At 40.2% G+C, this 25718-nt stretch overlaps 1 protein-coding gene across 1 annotated transcript in view; it reads right to left on the bottom strand.

Annotated features, from left to right (window-relative positions):
- Positions 1 to 24013, bottom strand: part of ATAD2 (ATPase family, AAA domain containing 2) — a 34317-nt gene extending 10304 nt beyond the window's left edge. Inside the window, exons 1-18 of the mRNA XM_026842357.1 lie at positions 23415 to 24013; positions 21803 to 21945; positions 21234 to 21283; positions 18376 to 18529; positions 17031 to 17115; positions 15957 to 16041; positions 12934 to 13041; positions 12399 to 12462; positions 11285 to 11413; positions 10318 to 10426; positions 9978 to 10093; positions 8547 to 8721; positions 7241 to 7329; positions 6742 to 6901; positions 5037 to 5127; positions 4281 to 4595; positions 2914 to 3040; positions 1350 to 1533 (exon numbers count right to left, since the gene is read on the bottom strand). Of these exons, the coding sequence (XP_026698158.1) occupies positions 1350 to 1533; positions 2914 to 3040; positions 4281 to 4595; positions 5037 to 5127; positions 6742 to 6901; positions 7241 to 7329; positions 8547 to 8721; positions 9978 to 10093; positions 10318 to 10426; positions 11285 to 11413; positions 12399 to 12462; positions 12934 to 13041; positions 15957 to 16041; positions 17031 to 17115; positions 18376 to 18529; positions 21234 to 21283; positions 21803 to 21945; positions 23415 to 23435 (2205 nt within the window). The 5' untranslated portion in view covers positions 23436 to 24013. The remainder of the gene's footprint in view (positions 1 to 1349; positions 1534 to 2913; positions 3041 to 4280; positions 4596 to 5036; positions 5128 to 6741; positions 6902 to 7240; positions 7330 to 8546; positions 8722 to 9977; positions 10094 to 10317; positions 10427 to 11284; positions 11414 to 12398; positions 12463 to 12933; positions 13042 to 15956; positions 16042 to 17030; positions 17116 to 18375; positions 18530 to 21233; positions 21284 to 21802; positions 21946 to 23414) is intronic.
- Positions 24014 to 25718: the final 1705 nt, after the last annotated feature.

Genomic DNA, 25718 nt, shown 5'->3' on the forward strand with positions numbered 1-25718 from the left:
GATCTGAATTTCTGACTGATTTCAAAACTACCTAGGCATAAGATAACTCCTAAAGAGTTTCACAACTCAGCTGGTGTGGTGGTGTGCCCAAGACTAGCAGGAGAACAAGACTAACCCTTCAGCAAGATGTATTAGTCTGGGTAAATCGCTACATGACTGCAGCGACACCATTTTCAGTTCAGAGTGGACACATATCCAAGCCAGCCTGGAGCAGAGTCTGAACAAAGACCTATGTGAGAAGATGAGGGCTGAGACTGTAGAAGAGGCCTGGTTACAATTCATGATTTCAAGTACATTTTGTAAGATTTGTGACCTCTCTTTAGCCTCCTGAATAGCTCAGTCACGCACAGCCTCTCATTACCGAAGGATCCATCAGACCAGATCACAATGCTTTGAAAGATCACAAGCCATTGCCTACAGGTAGTACCTCAACCACAAAGGAAGACATGCACCTACTGCATGAGGAGAGTGGTAACAGTCCTTTCACATAGCAAATTTCTCTGTGCACCCTTTGAGATTATCAGTATTCTGGGAGTTCCTGTCACAAGATGAGAAGTGCATGTGGTATATCCGGGCAGTGACTAGACATGCTGGTTATAGGACTTCAGATGCAACCATCACATAACAAGAAAGGAATTGCTCCTCTTATGCGACTAAATATCTGGCCGTGTAATGTGTCTGTCCTTACTTGTACAGCTCTGAAAAGCTGCTATTAAAGGTCAGAATATTTTAATACAGTGATGTCAAACAATGAAATGGATTTCCTGCCTAGAAGTAAAATGTAAAGCAGTGCTAAATCTGCTTACATTTAATTTTCCTAGTTAAGAACCCACACCATAGTACCAATGCAAGTGTTCCATGAATTTTAATGCTTTTACTGCATATACTGCAGCAGGGCAGCTGTATATGTATAAAAAAGAAACACTTCCCTAAAACCTCAATTACTTTACCCATATAAAAGGTGGCTACAGAAAGTGCACGACAAACAGTCAGGCTGGTGCAGAGCCATCTCCTGGGAGCACAGAGTCTTAAGCAGCAATGAAAACAACTTTCTGGATCCCACCAAGTCTGGCAGGATTCCTTGCCATAAGGAGAGGTTTATTAGCAGCACCTCCCATCTTCCCCAGCTGCTAACAACATCCTTGCTGTTTAATTTGAAATGGAAAATATGGGCATGTACAACACCCTTAGTCAGTGTCATCTGATCTAGAAGAAAAGCGGATTTTCAGACAAAAGTAAACATAACAGCACATTCTAGCCAGGCCAACTCCATTAACAATGAATTTTGCTTACTTTACTCGTTTACATACAGTTCATGTATTTTAGGAGATTAAAGAGGAAACAGATACCTGTGCACATGTTTCTTCTGGAGATGTGATGCTACTAAACAAAACAGCTAGGTCTAGTGCATAAACTGGAAACTTTTCCAGGGCATGTATTACTGCAGGTGCCAAATGAGAAGCTTGCCCATATCCTGAATCTCCAGTTATTAAGAACCGTGGCCTGCAAGATGTTGGCTGATAATAAGCATTTCTAGAACATTAAGAAGAAAGTAAGTTTAAAAATGAAGGGACGAATAGGCACACAGATGTTAAAGTTTTTTTCCTATGCACTTTTTTCTTTTGGTAAATACTCTCCATTTTCAAGCAAATAAGAAGCTGGCTTGTGATCAGGAAGACCATCACAGCCCATTTTATTACAAACTGGTACCTTACTTCCCCTAAGAAAACCTGCCAATCCCCAGCATGTCTGCTCTTCGTTGGACTCAGTGAAGTACCAGCTCTTAAATTCCACAGGGGGACTGTCCAGCTCAATACACACGACAACTCATCAGTAACCTGATATGGGGGAAAACAACTCTCGGCACACACCAGTCTGGATCTCTTCACCACCCATATGCACCAATTCTCAATAGGTCTTGGGTTTAAGTAACTGTGAGATCTCTATATCTGTCGAGTTTAGCTGAAATTTGGCCATAGTTACTGGACATTGTGGGAAGGAAGGGGCAGAACCATTTTTTTAGAAAAAAAATTAACATGGGCACTGAAACACATTAGCTGTTATCTCAAGTACAGTTGGATCGGTTAAATTACAGCGGTATATTGAAGATGTAGAAGATTCACAGTTGTTTTATTCAGCCACTCTAATTGTTTCACTTTGAATTGTGCATTAATTTCCTGGTCATGTTGCTTTACTCCCACAAAACACATTTGTGAAAAGCGTTTGCTTTTTCCACCCCAATACTGTTGCACCTTTATGGGGTGAAGTCAAAGATCCTAGAGACCTAACCAAGCTCAGCAAGTCCAAAGATTTTCTGGACAGCACAGTGACAGAAAGTGAGAAAAAAACCTGACCCTACAGCAATGACAGGAATCTATTTTTTCAACTGTTGGCTTATACGACCTCCACAGTAAAATGTCAAAAGATTAACATCAATTTAGTAGGTGAAAGTTACAAAATGTGGACATCATTTAAGTTTTTCTCACAGTGTTTTAACGAGCCATTTCTCAATTTTGTTTCCGCTACATAATTTGCTACTGGTTTAACACTCCTAGAAGGTAGAAGGTCAAAAGATGGCTACACAAATCCATAGGAGTTTTTTAGCTAGAAGGACAGACAGCACATTTCTCTGGTCTTGAGTCTTTCAAGGAATACCATGGGTTAAATCATGTTCTAATAGTCTGTAGACCACTGACTTGGGAAAAGAGGGCTGGGCCGTTCAGTTTAATGGGTTATGACAGTGTACTCCGTTAGAACGTTAGTACCCAGCTGGATCTTCACCCTTACTTCTTGCAAAGACTGATCACCCCCCCACACACACACTTTACTCCTTCATCTACCACCCTTCACATCAAAACTCTTTACAGACCCAGCCATCTTCAAAATGTAAACGTAAAGGGGATAAACATTTACCTGCTGAAAGTGAGGAGGCTTTCCTTTTGTCTACCAGGCATATTATGAGTTGGCTTGTCTTCAAAGATTGATGGCAATTCCTCACCGCTGTCAATCACATCATCTCTTACAATATTATTTAAACTGTCTGAAAGATAAGTATGTTAACTTTCCTGAATAGTCCATCGCTCAATATCACATGAATCCATTAATCAAGCTTCTAAATCAGTGTTGGAAACCACTTGTATTTGAGGGCACATGCTGAAAGCTATTTTCTGGAGTTCATTCTACCACAGATCTAAGGAGACTGCACAAGTCTCTACAAAGCTGTCCTACATCCCGTGATTTGCGTAAGCTATTATCCCTCTGTTGGTGAAAACTTGGAGGTTTTTTTCCTTAGAATAAAGACGATTAGGAACAACTTCTGTAGTTCCTAGACATGTGAAAAACCCAACAAGGCTACTTCTTTCTGGAGGACGTTCCTCCACTGGATATGGAGCAATTAAGTGAATGCGATGGCCACAGACTTCCATTTGTCTCAGACTAGTAAGTCAGAATATAATAACCTACTAAATACGGCTCCTTGCAGATCACTGAAGGAGGAGCTAAGGTAAAGCGGGCAGCAGAGAGAGAATGCAATTACCAATCCCCGAGCCTCTCTGCTTTGATTTGGCTGGTGGAGTTTTGCCTCTGTTTTCCCAATGCAAATACATCTTCCAGATCTACTGGGAGCAATACTGGTGGAATATTCTCCAGGAATGAGCACAACAACTAACTATTCACAAATTTCCATTAATCAGGAGTGGAGTGAGTTGATACATTTACTTGCTCACACCAACTGACAGACTAAACCTGATCAGGGCTGATACAGTCAGGAGCATGAGGTGACATATGCTACGCAAGCCAAGCCCTGAAGTATCCACTCCTAAAACATTCTGATCTCATGTGCAAGTGTACAAGTGTGATCCACAAACATTTCAATTCAGAGACTGTGGTTAAAAGTCATGACACCTAAACCAGTATTTAGCTTAAACCCCTTGTCTTGTGGTCCTGACATTCTTCAGACAGGAATTAGAAGCATTCATGTAAAAATACCCTTGTCTCCTCATTTAAACATTTATTTTTAAAGAGGCGCCCCATACATTAAACTTTAGATCCATCTCTAGAAATTACAAATACCATGTTAGCTACTGGCAGAAACAGGGTGCTCTAGCAGAGAACACACAGCGCTCTATTCCAAACAAGTAATTCACAGCTCCCATGCAGCACTGTGCACATGCATATTATAACATTCTACTACGGTTACAGCTGAGAGGTTTGCCTATGTTGATTGCACAAGCCAGAACTTTTGCCCTGGCAGAATATTAAAGTGGATGTTCTTGCTATACCTTGCTGTTGGTTCTTCTTTAGTGCAATCTCTGCATGCGGAAATACTTTCTGTAAGGCTTGTAAAATTTCTGCTAGCGTGTTTTCAAGCAGTGGTTTTGAAATAGAGGGTAGTGGTTGCCCAGGTGAAGTCACAGCTCTCTGTGAAGATGGAACAATCTTCTGCATAGCCACGACAAAATCCTTTGCTGTTATTTTGATAGAATTGATATCTAACTGCAGTTTCTCATCACTTTTGTATATCTGAGGATAGCAGCGGCGCAAAGCACAGAGGGCAGTTTCAGCACATAACGATTTAATATCAGCACCACAGTATCCTAATAAACAAAACAAGAATCACATGTTAGGTCAGTTTCAGGCAACATAGAAGTAAAGGCCAAGGTTTCTAAAGTGCAACCCTGAAAGACTTTGTATACAGCCCAACATTAACTGGTTAAGAGAGAATTTAGAGTGACTGCACTGTGGAGAAATTTTGTTATGTGGCTTGCAGCTTGATATCCTGCACTTATGAAGCAGCCTCACAGTCAAAACTTTGCTCCCAAGGAAGATGCCCAAACCCCATTCAACGTTCTGACAGACAAAATAAAATCAAAAGAAAAGAAGCATCTGACTTCGTATTTATTTGTTCCCAAGATGTGCCAGTTGCCTCACCGCCTCACTCTGTAGGCAAGGCACAAGAGCTGGGATAGTGCCTGACACAAGCCCAGATTCCTTGGGACTCAGTCACATACAGTAACTCACTTAGTTTTCATACTTACCAACACATTTTTCAGCTAGGTCTTCAAGAAACCTGTCCGATGGCTTAGGGTTCCAGCCTTGTGTGTGAATTTTTATAATCTCTTTTCTAGACTGGAAACAGAATGGTTGCCTTTTAGTTTGTCCCAAGTTTTTTCTTTAAAAAACCCTCAAAACCACAGAACAACCCCCCCAAAAACCTCACAATAATACAAATAATTCTCTACTAAACTTTTAAGAATTTTAAACTTCAGTTAATATGCTCTCTGCTTTTTCAAGCACAATATTTAATCATTCTCAACTTGTTACATTCATCTCTTCCTGGGGGTCTGCAGTGAAATCAAATGCATTTATAGCTTCCATAAAAAGTAAGTTTCCACAAGTATAAGATCTAATAATCCTAAGGAAGAATCTGTAGCAAAAAAATAAATATATTATTTGCAAACAGAGATTTTTGACCAGAGAAAATTCTCTCAAATTCAGCAAAACTTCATGGTGACAGTCTCACTAGTTCATCAGATTTGCTTTTCTGCAGATTCATTCAAGGAAAACAGTCCTAGCACAACATTTCAAATTGCTACAATTGTAACAAATAATAATTATGACTCAAACTACTGTCACTGATCCAGAAAGTGTCAAATGTTGCCTATCCTCATCTCCAATTAGCAAGACTTTAAGTATTTCCTGGTACACAGATTAATTAGGGCAGTTTTCTAGATTTCCACAGTAGGGAGTAACATATTTGATCTGTTTCATGGTGCCCCCTCTCCTGTTGCTGAAAGCAGATAAAAAATGGAAACAAATGTTTGTTTTAAATACGCTGTTTAGTGCACTTTCACCAGCCTTCAATCCAGTAAGTGTTTTATCCTTTTTCCAAAAAGCACTAATAAAAGAAGTGTCAGTGACAGCCAGAGGGAAAACATAAAACCAGCGTTCCAGTTTTGCACGCTGTCTTCACCCCTTCAATATGTTTTGGTTGCTATAATATTGCAATTAAATAATTATAATATAATTAGAATGATATTATTATTATTTGGTTGCTATAATATTTTCCTTGCTTAGCTATCACCATTAAGCTAGAAGCTTCCCAAGCCCTCCACCTGCAGCGTCCTTCACCCCTTTGTCCAAATCCCTGTTAATAAGTACCAGGAAGAACGCAAAATCCCCAAATGTTCAGAGGTGTCTCCCATGATACCCAGCCTGGGAACAATCCAACACAGGAAGAGCTGCTCCTTCACAAACCAAGAGCAAGAACACTTCAGGGTGAAAGTGCCCAAGTGAATTAAATAAGTAAGCAAGCATGAACTGCTTTGGGAACAGGAAATTTTCATTCACTCCTGCACCCTGATTAAAGTTTTTGTTATAAAAAATGAAATTCTTGTGTGCACACCATTTCTTTCATTTCCAAGATGAGATAGCAGTAATTTGTAACTAATTCATACATTCAATCTTTCTTAAACATTTGATAGAAGCATCCCATTTTCTTGGCTGGTCACAGTGAAACCAGAACTAATTACAGAACTTTGGTGAAGTCATCTTAATCATAAATATTCAGTATCAGATCTGCCCTCCACAGTACAAGACAGTCTCTCCAGATATCCCTCTTTTGTCCAAGTTGTACAATACTGGTTTTGATTTTAACTGCTCCGTGATACTGCATTGTTACATGGTTTTGTTATAAAGATGGACTCTGCTACATTAGCATTAAGACTGAGTTTAAGTTCTTACCTCTTTATTTGGCAAGCTGAAGAGGAGCTCTCGATCAAAGCGTCCTGGTCTTCGTAAAGCAGGATCTATGGCATCCAGTCTGTTGGTGGCTCCGATTACCACAACCTCTCCTCTGCTGTTTAAGCCATCCATGAGTGACAGAAGTGTTGAAACAAGAGAGCTAACAGGAAAATATAATTTTAATTCACTGGTTTAGTAAATTCTGTTATGTTCTACATGACCTTCTCCAATGATCACCTCAAAAGGATAAGCTTTTAATTGATTTTTAACAGATTAGTGACTCATTTTAAGACATACAAAAAATAGATAAGGTAACACAAGCCCTGTGCTGATCTCAAGCTTAGTGAATTGTTTCCAACTATTGTTTAAAAATCAACGGAAATTTAGTAGCACTGTATTACTAGTTTTCAGGATAAATGAATGTGTCACAAAGTTAAATAGGTTGTGATTTCTTCACAAAGATCAAGCAGTTTCTATGTAGGTACAAAAAATGTACTACCTGTAAACTTGGTCTTGCTTACTGGACCTCACAGGAGCAAGACCATCTATCTCATCAAAGAAAATAATTGAGGGTCGCATCTGGTAGGCCTGGAATGAAAACACAGGAATATTGACAGAAGTAAACCAGCACTATTTTAAAGAGAAAATGCATGAAAAACATTATGGTTGGAAGGTCACTAGAACTAGATTCTTCAGACTAGCATCAGGGATCTCTACTAATTGAGCTAATGGAGTAAGTGCCATGAGTAACAGAAGACAGCAGCCTATGTCAGCCCCCTGAGACTGGGTGACAGGAAACAAATCATACCAGTGTTTTTTACAGCTCTTTGGCAACTGAGAACAGAGCAATTCAATTACAGGTTCTGGAAGCAAGCTTCCATTATGAATTTAAATGACCGTGCTTTTAGCCTGTATCTTTCTCCCTCTGATCTAAAGCCACCATATCATAAGGAGGTGATGGTCCCCCTGTGCTCTGCACTGGTGAGGCCACACCTGGAGTGTTGTGTCCAGTTTTGGGCACCTCAATACGAGAGAGATATTGAGGTGCTGGAGCGAGTGCAGAGGAGGGCAACGAAGGTGGTGAAGGGCCTGGAGAACAAATCCTATGAGGAGAGATTGAGGGAGCTGGGACAGTTCAGTTTGAGGAGGAGAAGGCTGAGGGGAGACCTCATCACTCTCTACAGCTCCCTGAAAGGACATTGCAGAGAGGTTGGTGCTGGTCTCTTCTCACAGGTGATTAGTAACACAACAAGGGGGAATGGCTTTAAACTCCAATAGGGGAAGTTTAGACTGGACATTAGGAAAAAATTTTTCACAGAAAGAGTGGTCAGACAGTGGAATAGGCTGCCCAGGGAGGTGGTGGAGTCACCATCCCTGGATGTGTTTAAGGGCTGTTTAGATGAGATGTTGGGGGATACAGTGTAGGGGAGAACTGTGTAGAGTAGGGCTGATGGTTGGACTCGATGATCCCAAGGGTCTTTTCCAACCTGAATGATTCTGTTCTATGATTCATATCTCTTGCCTCTTGAAACCCTTTTTGTGGTTGGTTTTTTTTCTGGGGGGGGAAGTTTGTTTTATTTTGTGGCAGAGGGTGGATGTTTGCTTTGCGAGGTTTTCTTGTTTATTAATCTTTCACAGTACACCTCAAGATTTCAAACCCTAAAAAAACCCACTGAAAAAGGAAACACTGGCAATCCCATTTCAGTGGAAGGAACTGACAAAACAAAAAAAGAGTGAACTGTTCTTAAAAATACCACAGAAAATTAGAGTTACAACTCAGAACACATAGCACATTTCAACCTTACCTGATCAAATAACATACGAAGCTCTCGTTCAGATTCACCCACCCATTTACTCAGGCAGTCAGCACCTTTTTTCATGAAAAAGGCTATTCTCCTGTCACCTTGGCTACATTCATTAGCAAGTGCACGAGCCACCAGTGTCTTCCCAGTCCCTGGTGGACCATAGAATAGGCAGCCTCTGCAATTAAAAAAAAAAAAAAAAAAGATTTAAGAAAAAACCCATTACAACCCCCATCCCTAAAACGCACAACTCTTCTCTCCTAAATAAAAGGCTTCATCTGTACAACAGTGTTAACAGCTGAAGTGTGAGAAAAGACAAATTGGATGGAAGCTTTGTGTTTCTGCACAATTCAACAAGGCAGCAAACAAAATGAATAAAGAGTATAACACAGATGTACAAAACCTTGAGAAAAGATCATAGTGTTCCACAAGCACACTTCCAAAACTGGTGACAAACTAACAGGGGTGGTTACAGCACAGTGGAGCCAAACAAGAACAAACTTCAGTGAAGGATGAGACTGGTCTCTAAGATGAATGACCAACCAGTTCATTTTTTAGGGACGCACTACATATTCGTTCTTGTTTTCACAAGAATCAAGATTTGGTAGTAAAGCATTTCATTCTCCTTCAAAAAGCTTTAAGTTGCTGGATTTGGACTCCCAGACCATCCATTGCTGATGATAAATGAGGAGGAACTCTAAAGCTGGGAGGATATTCTGCATTTACAGATATACATACTCTTCATCTAAACAAACGAATACACTGCTCTTTCAAAGAGAATTCCAATGAAGAAAGAAGCAAAACACTGAGAGATTTTATTTTGATGATTTGCAATAGTTTTAAGTTCCTGAAAGTGAAGAATTTAAAGTCATATTTCAATATCCATGATCGAGTTTTGCTGACCAAGAGCATATAAAGCTAACAACTAAATCTCTAATAATTTAATCTCATAATGCAGAACTAATTTAGCTGTATAAACAGACACATTCTTATTTTAGCCTGAGCACAAACACATACTGCAAGGTTCTGGTTGCAAGTCTTATCAATTATAAAATTGCTACTGGAGCACTTGAAAAAAAACCCAAACAACCAAAGAGTCATCAGGAGAGACAAGTGGACTTTCAAGCAACACACAACTACCAGTAACTCCTCCTTGCTTGTAAACTAATTAAGTTGACTTGTACATAGCGCTCAAAAACAACATAACCCCACCTTTTAAAGGCAAGACACCTTTAAAGTGTATTCTCACCAAAAACTAAATCTTTGAGCCCACATGTATTCTGGATACTATCCATTTTCAAGAAATTACTTTTTGCTACTGCTAAAATCCCCATCAACATCACTGAAAATTTTGAAGCATGTAAATATATTGATACCTCAATCAAATGTTCTACGGAAAACAAGTGAATTATAGTTTTAATCAATGTCTGTTACCTTGGCGGTTGAATTTTCAATCCCTGGAAGACTTCTGGGTAAAGCAGTGGAAAGATGACCATCTCTTTTAAAGCTGCAATGTGGTCAGAAAGACCACCCACACCATCAAATCGTACCTAAAAATAAATTCAGTAGAATACATTTTTGCATGTTAATGAAAGCTGCACCCTCAATAAGATTCCATCAGAAATCACATGTCAGCACAAAGGTAACATTCTGGGCAGTTTCAAATTGCTTGAGAAAAAACTGTTAACCAAGGTAGTTGTAGACAGCACATTATTGAAAGCTTTTATAAGCCCTGTAAACGACTCACTGAGACAATGAACTATTTTATACTTACCAGACAATCTGTTTGCGTTGGATCACCATCAGACAGACCTGTTCCAATTTTCATTTGATCCTTGTGAATTCTCTTCAACATATCTTTCCCAAAGTTTAGTGGAAGACACCTGTTTTGAATTAAGGAGAAAGAGAAAGGCGCTTTCTACCTTAGGATGCAGCTAGAAGATTTTTGCTTTTATAATGATGGGCAGTGAATGTACAAAAACCTCACGAATTACCATAAACTTCCTAAATAGTTAAATGTCCCTTCAAATGGGTTTACATTTAATATCCATAAGTAAATAAAGAAAAATGGTCACTCCAGACATTAAAGCATTAATTATTTTAACAACTCTTAGCACTTATGAATATCCACGCCAGTATGAATGCAAGAAACAGCTATGCTGTACGTGGAGACCATGAACTGACCTTGACTCGTGTGATGGAAGAATCCCCTAAAATACACTAACATCTTTTAAAGATTTTACATTCAGAAAGTTACAGCCCAAGGGGATACTTATTTCAGTGTGGCTTAACATGATGAAGGCTGCCCACCACTGCTGGTACTTGCTGAGGACTTTGGGATATACATGCCAGAAGACACACACCTGACAGACATCAGGCTGAAAACTTATCTGTTAGACTGTCATTAAAATAGCTCTTCTAGAACATTTGTTATTTAACAAAACCTGTCATTTCCTCTAACTTTTTTTGTTACAGTGGTTTTCTTTCTGAATAAACCTCTGTAAAGCTCAGTAATTAAAACATGATATAAAAGCGTTCCTCCCGCCATTCCCACCTAGAGATCAGATTGCTTATTAAAAATCAATTCTAAAAATCCAGTTTTAGAGAGTCCAGTTACAGTCGTCACTACCAACAGATGTGATTAGATACTGCGACAGTTTAGAAAGTGTACAAGAGGAAGAGGATAACATTTCACAGTTAGGCAGATGCAAACTCCTCCCAGATTCTCCAATTTCATTAACCTTCTTAAATCTCTGTTACGGTTGTTCTTCCTATGCCTGTCAAACTGCTCTTCATCTTCAGATGACGAGGACGATGACGAGGACACGGACGAGGATGAGGAATCACTGTCGTGGACTGCCTGTCTCCGTCTGCATACATTGAAACAAGCAAGTAACAAAACTGAAGTACGCACTAAGTCATACCGAAATCTAAGTGAATTCTATCTCAGAATTTACTTTGAGATCTATTAAGTTTCCAGATCATTTCACTCTTATGAATATGATTTCAAGTTACATTATATGACTTTCTTTGTGACAGCAAAATTTAGTTTTTCTTTGGAAGGTAAAATGTTTAACCAGTTTGCAAAATTTCATAAACAGATTACTCATTTTATCCAATCTTTCTCTCACACACACAAACAGAATTTCACTTAGCATTATGTATCCACTCTGGGAAACATAATCCTTTTTAATTTATTTAAAAATTTGGCTTCAAAACCCCTTCCTTCCATAACTGTCTGCTTTCAAGGATGCAAAACAAAGTACTTCCTATCTAGCAAGAGACCCCATTCTCCATGCTTTAACTGGTTACAGGATCCAAAATCCCTTTGTCAATACTATTGCAATTTATAATCTCATTTAGCATTTTTCCTGTTTAAGAATAGTTTCTTATGGAAAAATTAACTGATTCCAGAGAGGAATCAGTATTTGGGTGATCAACAAAAAATTAAAATTTCCATACAGGTTCTCCCTCTAACTCAATTATCTTCAATTTTAAGAAAATAATTTGTATCCCTCAAGATTAAATAGTCCATGATTTTCAGACAGATATTCTGGCTTCAATTCCACAATAAAAGAATCTCAGTTCCACAATCTCAGCCACAACCTCCATAATCACCTTACCAGTGATAAGGTAGCATCAGTAAAAATCCCTTTTTAAAAAATCTAATGGCTAATAAAAAGTATAGCCTCCCCCCCAACATTCTCTTTATACCCTCAGACCACATCAATAATCCTACTATTAACCTGTAATTACCACCAATGCAGAAACCCTTGAAAGCTTCATTCAATAATGTGACTGATGGCACTATTGATAAAGAACTATCACTATTCTATAGAAGAACTATACACCAACCTCTTATTTCTTCTGGAAGACCCTTGTGACTGGCCTGAAAAATACATCTTACGCTCTTTTGGTTCTGTTGAAAGCAAAGAATTTAGAACAATGTTACAGACAAGTTTAAGAGAAAGCAGGATAGTGAAGGAGGAAGAAAACATGAGGTGTTTCACCCATCTCTAATTTCAGAAGAAGTTTCAAGTGATTTGGGAAGGGGATTTTATTTTTTTAAATCAGTACACAGTAAAAGTGAAAAAACACACACCTGCTTTTTAAGGAGAACTGAAGAACACAAGGGGAAGATTATCAAGTATGTTTAACTACTGTTCTTCAAAGGATATGTAGGTAATTTTTTTTACCAAAAATCAACAGTAAGTATGACAAATGGCAAAGAAAGATCATGTGCACAGGATACATGTACTTAATAGAAGTTACTTGCAGAATGAAGGTAAGAATTGTAAATAGGAGTGTGTGTATATATATATTTTCACTCCAAAAAACCTCACTCATATGCAAGAAGTTAGCTTGAAGAGGAACTATGCATATAACGTACTTGCCATCGGAGCTTGATAGCGCTGAACAGTTTTTCTCTGTCGAAAGTAGTAACGCTTTTGAGTGTCTTCACCATCACCTTTCGCATCACTTTCATCTGATAAAACTACTGTACATTGATTGACAGAACATTAAACGGGTTTTAAGTACTGTTGCAAATTAGATTAAAAATGCACTACACAGATGGCTACAGGTTTTACTATTATGTTAATGTTAAGGACACAATAGATCTGAAAACCTGCAAAACCTTAAGACCACTTTATGCAAGACACATGCCAGAAATCAGTAAACACAGAGGAGCATGCAAACAGATATTGTTTTGCCCTTGCTCCAACGGCTGGGTGACTTCTAATCAGTCTTAGTACCAACAATTCTGTCACCTCGATTAGCTAAGATGCAGCTCCTATGAAAACCACTATTTCAGAAAGCCTTGTTCTTTTAAGAAAGTGTTTCAAGGAAATGTTTTTAATACTCTATAGTCGTAAGAGTAAGCATGGTGTAATCTAGCTCCAAGTCCTGCCTCTGCCACAGATTACATGACCAACAATGGGCAATGGACAATGGTTTGAATTTCCCCAATCAGAAAACAATGTTGAATGCATACAGTTTATGCCACTAGCTTCTGGAAAGTAACTTGTTTTTTTTTCATAAAAGATGGTAAGAGTGCAAAAAAGCAGTATCATTATCTAGCAGGTTCTTAATAATACCCTCTCACCTTCATAGCTGTACACCAGGTGAGGAATGGACATGCTCTGTTCACCTACCCACTCGCTACAGGTAAGTGAATTTCATTCCTTGTAAAGAACTGTCCTTTTTTTTTTTTTTCTTCTTCCCAAAAGGTTGCACTGCTTTCTGAATGCAAGGTAATACACAAGATATATAGACAGCACATGGAAAACTGAAAATATATTTTGGTATTGCTACCATTCCCAGTCACTGATACTCCAACACTCCTCTCAAAGGCATGAATTTCTCTGTTTTTCTGCTTCTCTAGTCCCTCCCCTTGCTCCACTCATCTTCTTTACACCAACACTGAAACATTTGCCCTGCTCCTTCCTGGCATGCTTTTCCTTATAGAAATATATTTTAGATTTTTCCTAAATTAAAATTCCAGAGTTTGCAATTTGATCACAAATTAATTGCCCCACTCTTACTTCCCATTCCACATACTATCTACAAGAAGTCTCTCCTGCCCAACTGCCTGAGATCTACACACCTGAGCCAAGCCATACAGTTCCTCCCTCTAGACTGCTCATGCCTTCTATTAAAGCTGCTCTTACTAAAGCCGTGAGTTGATACTCTCCTAACTCCTAATCTCCAAATGATGAGTCAGCTGTCCTTCTCCCTCTCCAGTCAAATGGCCTTGGCATACCTGATGTCTCTTTTTGTTCATGCCTTGCCCTACCTTGGTTTCTTTAAGTCAGCCTCTCACCAGACGACTCCTATGGCTCCAAGTGTCCTCTCACTGCTCTACAAGGAGGTCTGATCGGGAGCCACAGGCTAGGTCAGATCTAATCATAGGCCTAACAACAGGCCACGGACTGTTCTCCAGCCTGTTCGTGATTAGTAACAAGATCACCCCAGGGCTCAATGACACCTGGACATTTACCCTGAACCTTTTTGTAAGGTTCCATTGCCAGTGGTCGGGTCTCACACAGTCTGTGTAACATGTACAAGATACTGCCCTCACTGGTTATTGCACAAATCATCTCTTATTCAAGTTCTGATGGTCAGAGAGGTGATCAGGTGCAGGGCACTGTCAGTCAAGTGTACTGACCAGCAAACTATTGACATATCACCAGCCCTTTTTACCTCTTGCCCCTCTACTTTCCCACTCTTGTTCCTCCTGAAATGACCTCAAGCCCCTCCCTTGTTCTGCCTTTGGTTCCTGCCCTAAAGATCCCATAAGTCCTGTGCAAACTGCTCTTCCCCTGCATCTTACAGTATGTCCCACCTCTAGGCAGTAATCCCTTAGTCCAAAATGTCATTTGGAGAGCTGCTCCCAACGACTCATCCAGATGGGTTTCATATCTGCACACTGGGGCTGATGGCTCTGCTGGGACAGCCCCAGGAGGGGCCCAGACAAGGGAGCTGCTCCTTCTTGATTTGGGTCCCTGCCTCTCACTGGGCACCCCTGTGCTCATGCATATAGGACTTGGATGGGCTGATGGCCCTGGGATGGGCCTGGCAGTAGCCCAGCAGGGTATTATTTGGAATCCCCCTCCTGCCACTGTCCCTCTGAGCTCTCTTGTGGGTGTGCAGAGATCTATCACAAAATCTAACACTGATGGGCTCAACTACTGCCACATTCTCTTCTGTTCTTAAAGTACAGTCTCACCTCCTTCTTTTCCACCCAGAAAACTCCTGCAAGGGCCATTGCACTGACTGCCTTCATCACAACTATCACTCTCCTTAAAACCTTAAAGTCTTCCCCTCCTCACTTCAAACATAAAGTTAAGATGGCCTTTTACAATTTAACCTTATTCCTCATGGTATTTCCATGAGTACCAGGATGACAGCTCCTAACTAACAGCCTGGACAGCAGTTTCCACTGACTGCTGATAAACACAAAAAGGAACACCTCTACCTTCTCCCGTGCTGATCTTCACACTTGGGAGGAGCTTTCCATACACATCTGGCAGCCCACCTGACTTCCAAAAAATGCTCTCGCTGTGCTGCTCAAAACTGTGAAAACTGTCATGCTTGTGCTACAGCAAGATCGTTCTTTCTCATTCTGAGCAACACTGTTCAGTTCTTTGTATTCCCACCTGTCCACAGCCATCTGTTGCCTTTTATCTTGCAAGCATTTTGCAAAAGCAATGATTTTTTTTTTTTTTCCCTCTCAATACCTGATCTGAGATCACTACGCTACAGCCCTAGAGTCCATGACTATGGCTCGTAATGTCAACAGCAATACATAATGTTTCAAGAGGTGAAAAACACCCAGTAGTTCAGCTCATCTCAATTGTTTAAGACAAGGCTTTTGGCTAGAGCACAGTAAAGAAAATCTAAAACAGAACTAACCTACAATGTCATCTGGCTTATCATCTATTTCTTTGCCACCTGTTTGGATTTCTTCCTCTCCTTGGGAATAAATATCAAGATTTTCCTAATTAAAAGAAACAAGAAAGATCAGTCACAAATATGCAGAAAACCTAACATGGGCATATTTGGTGCCTCTATAGTAACATTATCAAGGTACTCCATATACACAAAAGATGAAATTAAAGTACAAGAAGAGAGAATAGGAACATCATTCTGGCACCCAGGATTTCAGGACAAGAATTTCTGCTCTAAAATAGGGCTTAGAACCTATGATAGTTAAATACTTCTCTGGATACAAAACCAAAGTGTATCAATCATTCACAGGTTAATAATCCAAGAGTGTGGCAGTACACAAGAAAAAGCATTTCCCAGCAGACAAAAAAAAAATTCATACAGGCATTTCAGAGATGATATACAAAGTACTAGGGACAATTATGGTTTCATTAGAAAAAAAACAACAAAAAAAGGATTTCAGATCTAAATAAAACACTACGAAAGCAAACTATGAATATGTTTAAGAAATGAAGTGCCTGTCATTCAAAAGGACAGCAAGAACTTAATTTAATAGAGCAAAAATAAGACATAGAAAATATGATTGCTGTGTATAATTTTAACAGAAGTTCCTCTAGGGACACAGGAGTACTTCAGCTCCCAGGCAAGGCTGGCACAAGAACAAACATAGATGAAGCAAACATCAATGAATTCATTTTTCAGTAAGATTTGCAGTGAAAAGCCAAGACCTAAACCAGCTGTTTGTAAACAGTGTCTATTCAAAAATCATAAGGCAATTCAGAAAGCGTAGTAGAAGACCTGGATTTCAGCATCTCACTGCTACCTCATGGCTTCTGAAGATATTCCCTCCACCTTTAGAGCATATCTGTAGCATAACTATAAGAGTAAGATATTAAATTATAATTACAGAGCGAAAACAAATGTTATTTTAGACTACAATACTCTGGAAGAAGTTATTTCAGCTAAATTAAAATTACAACTAGTTTCCCTATGTGAAATACACTGCTGATACAAAAATAGTATATTAAATTAATATCTTACTTCTGTGTTGCGGAACATCTCACAGTCTTCTATCATTTGCTGTCTACGTATCTTCTCCATTTTTTGCAAGACTGCTTCTGCAGTACTAAGATAAAAAGTTGACGTGCAAGAGCACAGAGAGATTTAAGAACAAGCTTTGAGGACTTGCAAACATATACTGTTTTCAAGTTTATTTTCTCTAGCTAAACAGTTTTAAAAAAAGTCAGTTTTAGTAAGAAAAAAAGAACTTTGAAGATGATAGCAACAGAAAAAAAATTATGGCAGTTTTTAATAACACTTAAGTTGTTCTGCATGATAGCATTAAGTCATTTTTAGTTCACAGCCTTCCTCAGACAACAGGTTACTTATTCTTCTCTTAGCCATAGTTTAAGGTTCAAGTTGATTTCCGTGACTATATATGCTGGAAGAAACATACTGCTGCTGTTACACTTCACAAACCTTTCAGAAAACAATGTCCATTTGGGCTTCACAAAGAGAATTGAGACATGGACAGACAAGCAGAAACACTAGGACTACTCACCTTGCTGTATAAAACTTTGCTCAGTAGCTTAAATCAACCAAGCATTATAAAAATATTTGTTAAGCATGGAAGAAAAGGTAATTAAAATTTAAGAAGGCACTTCAGATGCTAAGAAAATGGATTCAGAGGGCAAGTTAAAGCTACCAAGAATCACAACATAAAGTGATCACTTTGGTTCACAAGACAACACGTAAATCCAACCAGTCCTCACATAAGAGATGCTCTACTATGAAGAGGTCTCTGCATCTGGCAATCCCAAAACAGATTGGGATTTTAAACATAAAATTAAATGTAATTTAAACATAAACTGTGCCTAAAGTCTTTACAAATGAAGCACCTTCCAAAGACAGCCTCCCCCACACACTTGCACATCTGGAAGTCTAAAACAGCCACAAGCACGTATTCCCCCCAAAATCGGTTAAACAGACTGGCTGTGAAGTAAAAAGGCTCCCATCTTATATACATATATATATATATCTCAGTATATTAACAATTACAGGACATACGGGCATAGGAGGAGACACTATCTGGTCCACTGAATTGAACGCTACCAGACCTTAGAAAGACCCAGAACGTTCCAAGTTATGTAACATGGTGGAACCTACCAGCCTAGTAACTATGGCAGCGCGGAATGTTTACGCAGGGGCACATGCAAATGTCTCAGCCTAACCACTGAATATGTCTAGCTCTGGCTGCCACGAGTAGCACCTTTTTCTGCTGTCCAAAGGAGAAAGTCCCTAGCCAGTATTATGCCATAGCACAAAGGCTTGCTAATAAGGCTTATTTTTAGTACTTTTGCAAGATGGTGAAAAAAAGCCCACTTACTTTGTTATAAGTTTGTCAAACAAAACAGATTGATTTGTAGTGGTGTAATGACTCTGTCGAAGTCTGCAGCTTCGGCGGACTTCCAAATCCTCATTTTCTTGATGGACTTGTTCTGCAGCTTTTGTTTCAGCTCTTGTCTTCAGTGTTTTAGTGACTAAAATGCATTCATATATAAAATACTGTGAGGCAGAAAATAAGTTATTCCCCTTTATTTCACCACTGCTCTAATAAAATGTAAAGAAAATATGCAGTGGATTGGTTTTTTTCTTTAAATACTGAATTGGAAGTTACTGTTGTGACCACAGCATTCAGCTTAAATTACTTCTCTTTAAACTATCTACTTAAAAGCACGACCTGTATCTCAAGTTTTTAATAGACTGAAAAGACACCCTGATGAAAACAAACACACAACTTTTGTTCCATGCAGTTACTTCTTCCCGAAGACAACAAATAACTCCATATAAAGTGGTTTTGCTCCATCCATGTAAAATTGTATCTAATTGTTTTTTTTAAAAAATTGTTTATGTGGGAAGTCTGTTCTTAAGATGCGTGTTTTTAGTACACTGTTTAAACATGCATCACTTTAATTTTCTCCATCATTGCACAAAATCTCTAGAAGGTAAGAAATTCCTCAGGATAAATACCCAAACACCAAAGAACTCAAACGCTTGCTTGCTTGCAAGGAAAGATCTGCCCAGTACTTACCACACAGCATCATTTGCCATGGGTTTGTTACTTGCACTATCATTAAAACAGTGGAGAGATCAGTGAGATAGTCAGTATAAACACAGCTATGCTTCCTTCTCATCATCACCAACAATAAAACTAAGGCAGAGCTCATTAAATAACAATGTATATTGCACAGGTACTTGAATTACTACACACAAAGTGCATTTCAGGTCCCTTCCCGCATACAGCCCAAGGCTAGCAGGACACTGACTGGAGATATCGGATTTTCCCAGCTGCCAGCAAACAGTCTAGTGGCACTGAGCCTTCCTGTGCTCTCAGCACGGCAATTCAGTTCCAAGATGAATCGCTGAGCTTGAGGGACACCTTCCCAACATCAGTGGGTTTGTGTGTCTCCTGACTGAATTTTTTTTTAACTCACATGTTATAATAATTAATTCAATAGTATAAAGAAACAATAAAGATTACAACACTACAATTAAATCAATATTATAGTGTATTACAATATAATAAAATATTGCAATATATAATAATCTGTTTGTTGGAGAGATGGACAGTGGGATTGAGTGCACCATCAGCAAGTTTGCTGATGATGTCAAGCTGTGTGGTGCAGTCGACTTGCTGGAGGGAAGGGATGTGCCATCCAGAGGGGCCTGGACAGGCGGGCCCGTGCAAACCTCACAAACTTCTATCAGGCCCAGTGCAAGGTTCTGCACAAGTGTAGGGGGAATCCCAAGCACAAGTACAGGCTGGGCAATGAGTGCAATGAGAGCAGCCCTGTGGAGAAGGGCTTGGGGGTGTTGCTTGAGAAGCAGCTCAATGTGACACTGCAACGTATATCTGCAGCCAGGAAAGCCAATTGTATCCTGGGCTGCATCAAGAGCAGTGTGGCCAGCAGGCTAAGGGAGGCAATTCTCCCTCTCTGTTCCACTCTCGTGAGACCCCACCTGCAGTGCTGTGTCCAGCTCTGGCAACATAAGAAGGACGTGCTTGAGTGGGTCCAGAGGAGGGCCCAGAAGATGACCAGGGGGCTGGAGCACCTCCCTTACAAGGACAGGATGAGAGAGTTGGGGCTGTTCAGACTGGAGAAGAGAAGGCTCTGGGGAGACCTTACAGCAGCCTTCCAGTACTTAAAGGAAAGCTGGGGAGGGACTCTATATCAGGGAGTGTAGGGACAGGATGAGGGGTGACAGTTTTAAACTCTTCAAAAGAGAGGGTAGATTCAGATTAGAGGTAAGGCAGAAATTCTTTCCTGTGAGGGTGGTGAGGCACTGGCACAGGTTGTCCAGAGAAGCTGTGGCTGTCCCCTCCCTGGAAGGTTGGACGGGGCTTTGAGCAACCTGGTCTAGTGGAAGGTGTCCCTGCCCATGGCAAGGGGTTGGAACTAGATGATCTATCTTTAAGGTCCCTTCCAACCAAACTGTTCTACAATTCTATGATAATACTTGTGTTGGTTTAGGCCCTACTGGGACTGGAGACCACGTTGCCGTCGTCCCTCCCCCACCCTCGGACACAAGTAGGGCACAAACCCTGGGTTAAAATAATAAGTTTAATACAACAGTGTAATAAAACAATCTGAACAACAATAGCGATAGTAACAAAAACAAACAGTAATGACAGTAAACAAGACAAAAGATACAGAGAAATACCGCAGTGATACAGCGAGCCCGCCGCGCGTGCTTTCTGCGACCAAAGCCACAAAGGAAAGCTTCTGCAGGACCTGACTTCAGCATGGTGTGAATAACCTAGCTAGAGATCCCTTCCCCCTGCTTGGGAGAAAACTTAACCCTATCCTAGCTGAACCAGGACAATACTGCAACATTCCCTCCTAGTTGCAAAAAAGATTTTCCATTACTTGGTGTCCTGCAGACTCCAGAATATCTATGTCACTGAGAAACCCAGGCTAAGGAACAGATTCTCCAGTGCCTAAGAACATGCTGGAATTCACACTGTGTTCTCCCAAAGCCTGAAAGGAATTAACAGCACATCCTCCTATTTGCACTTACCTCTCTTCACAAAACTCATGGGAAATTCGCTATCTTGGATATATCAGTACTCACAACTTCAGCCGATTCTGGCTGTGTTCAGAAGATTTTGGGGGCAAGTTAAATAGAGTGACCAAATGCAATGCTTCTCAGAAACCAGACTAAAAAGGAATCACCACTACTTACCTTCTTTATAGTCTTCATTTTTTTGGTCTGAGTTCGGCTTTGCCAACTCTCTACATTAATAAAGAGGACAGAGAGAAGAATTACTGGATTAGAATTATTGTACAGAAGTATTGTATCGTACCGCATTGTATAGTTCCCCCCTCAAGACTAGGAAATTTTAAGTTTATAATCCAGTGCTCCACATCATGCAAATAAAAGCCTCTGGATCATAAGGATTCAGACCCCAAGTCTGCTGTGTATCATGTGCAAAGAGTTTTATAGGGATGGACGTTCCCTAAACCTGCAAATCTTTAAGTCTCGGTAGGGCAAATAATCTCCAAAACCAAACCAAAGTGGACGAGAGGTCTCAAAGGATTTGGGGAAAGATGCATGTTTTTTATACAAGCAAAAGACATTTCCTAAGAAGAGTGATTCTAGTTCTAAGATACTGGCACTGACATTAACATAATCATATACACCCACAGATTTTTAGCTGTAGATTTATCATGATGTGACTCATTGTGCATGCTTTCACTTTTCCTCTTCATTCTATAAAATGAACAGAGATTGGACATCTCAAAATACAATACCTCATCAAGTGTCTTCGATTGACATTTTCACTTAATATTTCCATGCTTTTGTCAAAGCTAGAGTCTGAACAGGGTGGCATGTTTTTTCGCACTGATCTTAAACAGTGTCCCTTGAAACATTCAATTTTGCCAGAGGAAAATTCCTAGGAAAAGAAGGAAAGAAGAACACATTTATCTGAAACACATCTGTTGAGCTGAGAAGGAAATTCTGCCCATTTAGGCAAGTTTGTTCTTTCAATTCTCCTGTCTTGATAGTGTTACAACTAATGGCAGGCAAGCCTCAGACTGCTTCTACACCAAGAAGTAGTTCTACACCAAGAAGTAGTTCTTGGCGAGGGGGTGAAGGTTGGGGGGGTGGTGGTGGTGTGAAATCAGCTTCCAAAGCTAAAGCTCCTCTCTGACAGGCTTTTCTTGTGGATAACTTGATATCCTTCGAAAAAATTATTGCAGCAAAGTCTTTCATATAAGCTTGTCTTTTAATGAAAAAAAACAAAGCCTGTTATTTCAAAATTGGTTCTGAGGAGAAGTCAAGTTTGAACATGCATGTCCTGGGATTAAAAACTAGTTAGTAGAGTTTTTCTCCTATTTCTGTTCCATTTATAACTGCATTCAGAGGAACAATAAAAGATTTCCTTCAAGAGGACAGCATTTATCCACAGGAAACCAAAGAAACTGAAGATACACTTTTTTGTATGCCTGTTGATCTTGTTCACATTGGTATCAGACCTGGGGGTGTTGATTGATAGCTAGCTGAACACGAGCCAGCAGTGTGCCCAGGTGGCCAATGGTTTAACAGTCGGACTAGATGATCTTCAAGGTCCTTTCAAACCTAGTTGATTCTGTGATCCTGGCTTGTGTCAGCAATAGCGTGGCCAGCAGGGACAGGGAAGGGATCTTGCCCCTGTACTCGGCACTGGTGAGGCCGCCCCTCGATTCCTGTGTTCAGTTTTGGGCCCCTCACTACAAAAAGGACATTGAATGACTCGAGCGTGTCCAGAGAAGGGCAACGGAGCTGGTGCAGGGCCTGGAGCACAGGTCGTATGGGGAGCGGCTGAGGGAACTGGGGGGGTTTAGTCTGAAGAAGAGGAGGCTGAGGGGAGACCTCATCACCCTCTACAGCTGCCTGAAAGGAGGGTGCAGAGAGCTGGGGATGAGTCTCTTTAACCAAGTAACAAGTGATAGGACAAGAGTAACGGCCTCAAGTTGCACCAGGGAAGGTTTAGACTAGATATTAGGAAGCATTTATTTACAGAACGGGTTGTTAAGTGTTGGAATGGGCTGCCCAGAGAGGTGGTGGAGTCCCCATTCCTGGAGGTGCTTAAGAGAAGGGTCAATATAGCACTATGGAATATGGTGTAGTTGGGAACTGTCAGTGTAGGTTAATGGTTGGACTGGATGATCTTCAAGGTCTTTTCCAACCTAGATGATTCTGTGATCTGTATTTCTGCAAGGAGGAGGAGTACTATTTGCTTTTACCATGACAGGAAAGCTGTGATGACCATGAGAGGGGGCTTGTTCAGTTTACAACCCAAAGTTTTAAAGTCCACCAAACTAAGTCTCACCCTGCAAAGGACAGAAAACAGACCAGATTCTTCTACTTCTTGACATTAACTTTACCAAGAGGGACTTCCATTAGTAGTTGATGGAGATGATGACAGAAGTGCGTGAAGAAGTTCGCTACAGGAGGGCAATGATGCACATTCAAGGCCCTTGCAGGGCTGCGCAGTGAGACCTGCAGACACCCACTGCTGAAGGGTCAGCCCTGAGCCACAGAGCTTGGCAATTCTGCAACTGTCCGATGGTCTTCTCTTCAGGCAGGCTTGAAACATGCCAGTCCCCAACGTTCACCTGACAACCTCTCATAAGACAAGCCTCTCTACGAGGAAGATTTCAATCACCTTTCCTTTGCCACTCATTTTAAAGAGCGCCTCTCTTCCTGCTGTTCTCCAGGCTAGAGCCAGGCCTCACAAGATGCTTCCCATAGCTGGCATCTGAATTGGGGCATCTGAAACTAAACCCCTAAATATATTTTCTGTTTCTTGGATCCCCTGTAGATGGATGTAACAAGACCTAATGCTTAATGAGAGGCAGTCTGGTCTGTGAGAGTCACCTTTAACAGTTTTCATCTCAAAGGTTTAAGAAAGAAATCATAACAGAAAGCCTTTCAACTTAATTTTCATTTGTCAGAGCCCTAGGTTTATTTCAAGAAGGCAGGGTTTTGTACACACACACAGGAGTACATAAAGACTTAAACCAGTACTTTCAGCATACATCACTGAGACAACTAGAAAAAAAACAAGTTGTAACTCCTGCTTCAGATATTTCTGCTTCATTGATCTAGAAGTAAGTATTCCCTGGGAGGAATCTTAAACTGCCACATCAGTTAAAAGATGACTACAAGAGTGTGCTTCACCAATATCTGGGCCAAATCCCAGACTGATAGAAGAACATTAGGAGAATGCTAGTACAGATGTTAGGGGAAAAAAAACAGTACGGTGACCTGGGAAATCTATGTATCGTTAAGCATTTGTTTGCTTTCTTCAACATATTTTTCATGCAAAGTTCACAATACAGTACCTGTGGTATTTGTTATCCTTGGTACTGTCTTTTTACTTTAATCTTGGTTCAAAGATGGACATGGTAACAATGTATATTGCTAACTCTGACTGTCCATCATTCATAAGAAGGCATCCCAGTTCAGTGGGATAGCAAACACCAAGAACCATGAGGTTAACTCCAACAAGCTTTCAGCAGAGCAAGAGTAACTATCAACTGTATCAGGCTGAAAAAACACACTCAAAAAGTGAAATTCAGTAGAAGCAAATGGCTCAACTGGAAAGATAAGGCCACTGGATGAAGGAATTTTCTAAGTATTTTAAATTTTGAAAACATTTCATACTTTGCTACTTTTCTCATGCTACAGGAAATGACTAAATTATTTCTAAAAAGTCTTTTTACAAAAACTGTGTTTAGCTATCTTGCATCTCTGAGGAAGTCACTCTGTGTTGAAGTATTGTCAGAACAGGTAAACGAGTTTAGGCAACAAGGCTGTGAGCTCTAATGCTGAGGTCCCTACACAGACAAGTCATGAAGGCTCAGCCTCAAAAAATGAGTTTCCACTTTGTCCAGACAAAAAGGGAACTTTGAAGCACACAGCCCTCAAATACAGGTCACAAAACAATCTGGTTCAGCCTGGGGAATTACACCAGGGTTAGAGACCTGCAGACACACAGTTTCCAAAGGGACAGTAGCCACTTTGGATCTGCCATGGAACTTCTTGGGACTGGAAACTTGGAGGAGGATACACCCATCAGATGGCTGGTTTACCTTAGAGCTCTTGTGCTCCTGTATGCTATGAATTAAATAAGTTGAATAACTAGAGATAAACTGCTCATTAGTATCAGAAAAACTGCAAAAGCTGCCACGACACCAAGACCTTGCACATCAACGAGTTAGGAAAGAGGCATTACAATTTGAACATGTAGCTAGCAACAGCATAATCATCTCTCTCATCCCAGCCCCTTCTGCATTGTCCCTGCAGCTAAAACACTCCAGCAGAGTCCAGCCACCCTACAAATGAGGTAAGGATGACTCCATGCCTCAAAGCATGGGAAAAGTCTGCAAAAAGATCACAGCTATAATCTGGCATTTACATAGTAGCTAGGATTTTAATTACTATTTGTTCAGTACCTTACCGTTCATTCAGTAACAGCCATATGTACACCTTCAGGACTATCACTGTTCCTGACCTTTGCTTTTCCTTCTTTCCCACTCTTTCATTTTTCTCTTTTCTTCTCTGAAGTGTTTTTTTTCCCCTCACAACTCCCCACCTCACCAAGTAGATGCTATTTTTCATTTACACAAGCAGCCCTTTCAGTCTATACCTGTTCCTCCTACTTAAATAAGAGCTAGGACA

This window comes from Athene cunicularia, assembly GCF_003259725.1.
Source record: "Athene cunicularia isolate RWA chromosome 2 unlocalized genomic scaffold, athCun1 chr2_part1, whole genome shotgun sequence".
Classification (NCBI taxonomy): Eukaryota; Metazoa; Chordata; class Aves; order Strigiformes; family Strigidae; genus Athene; species Athene cunicularia.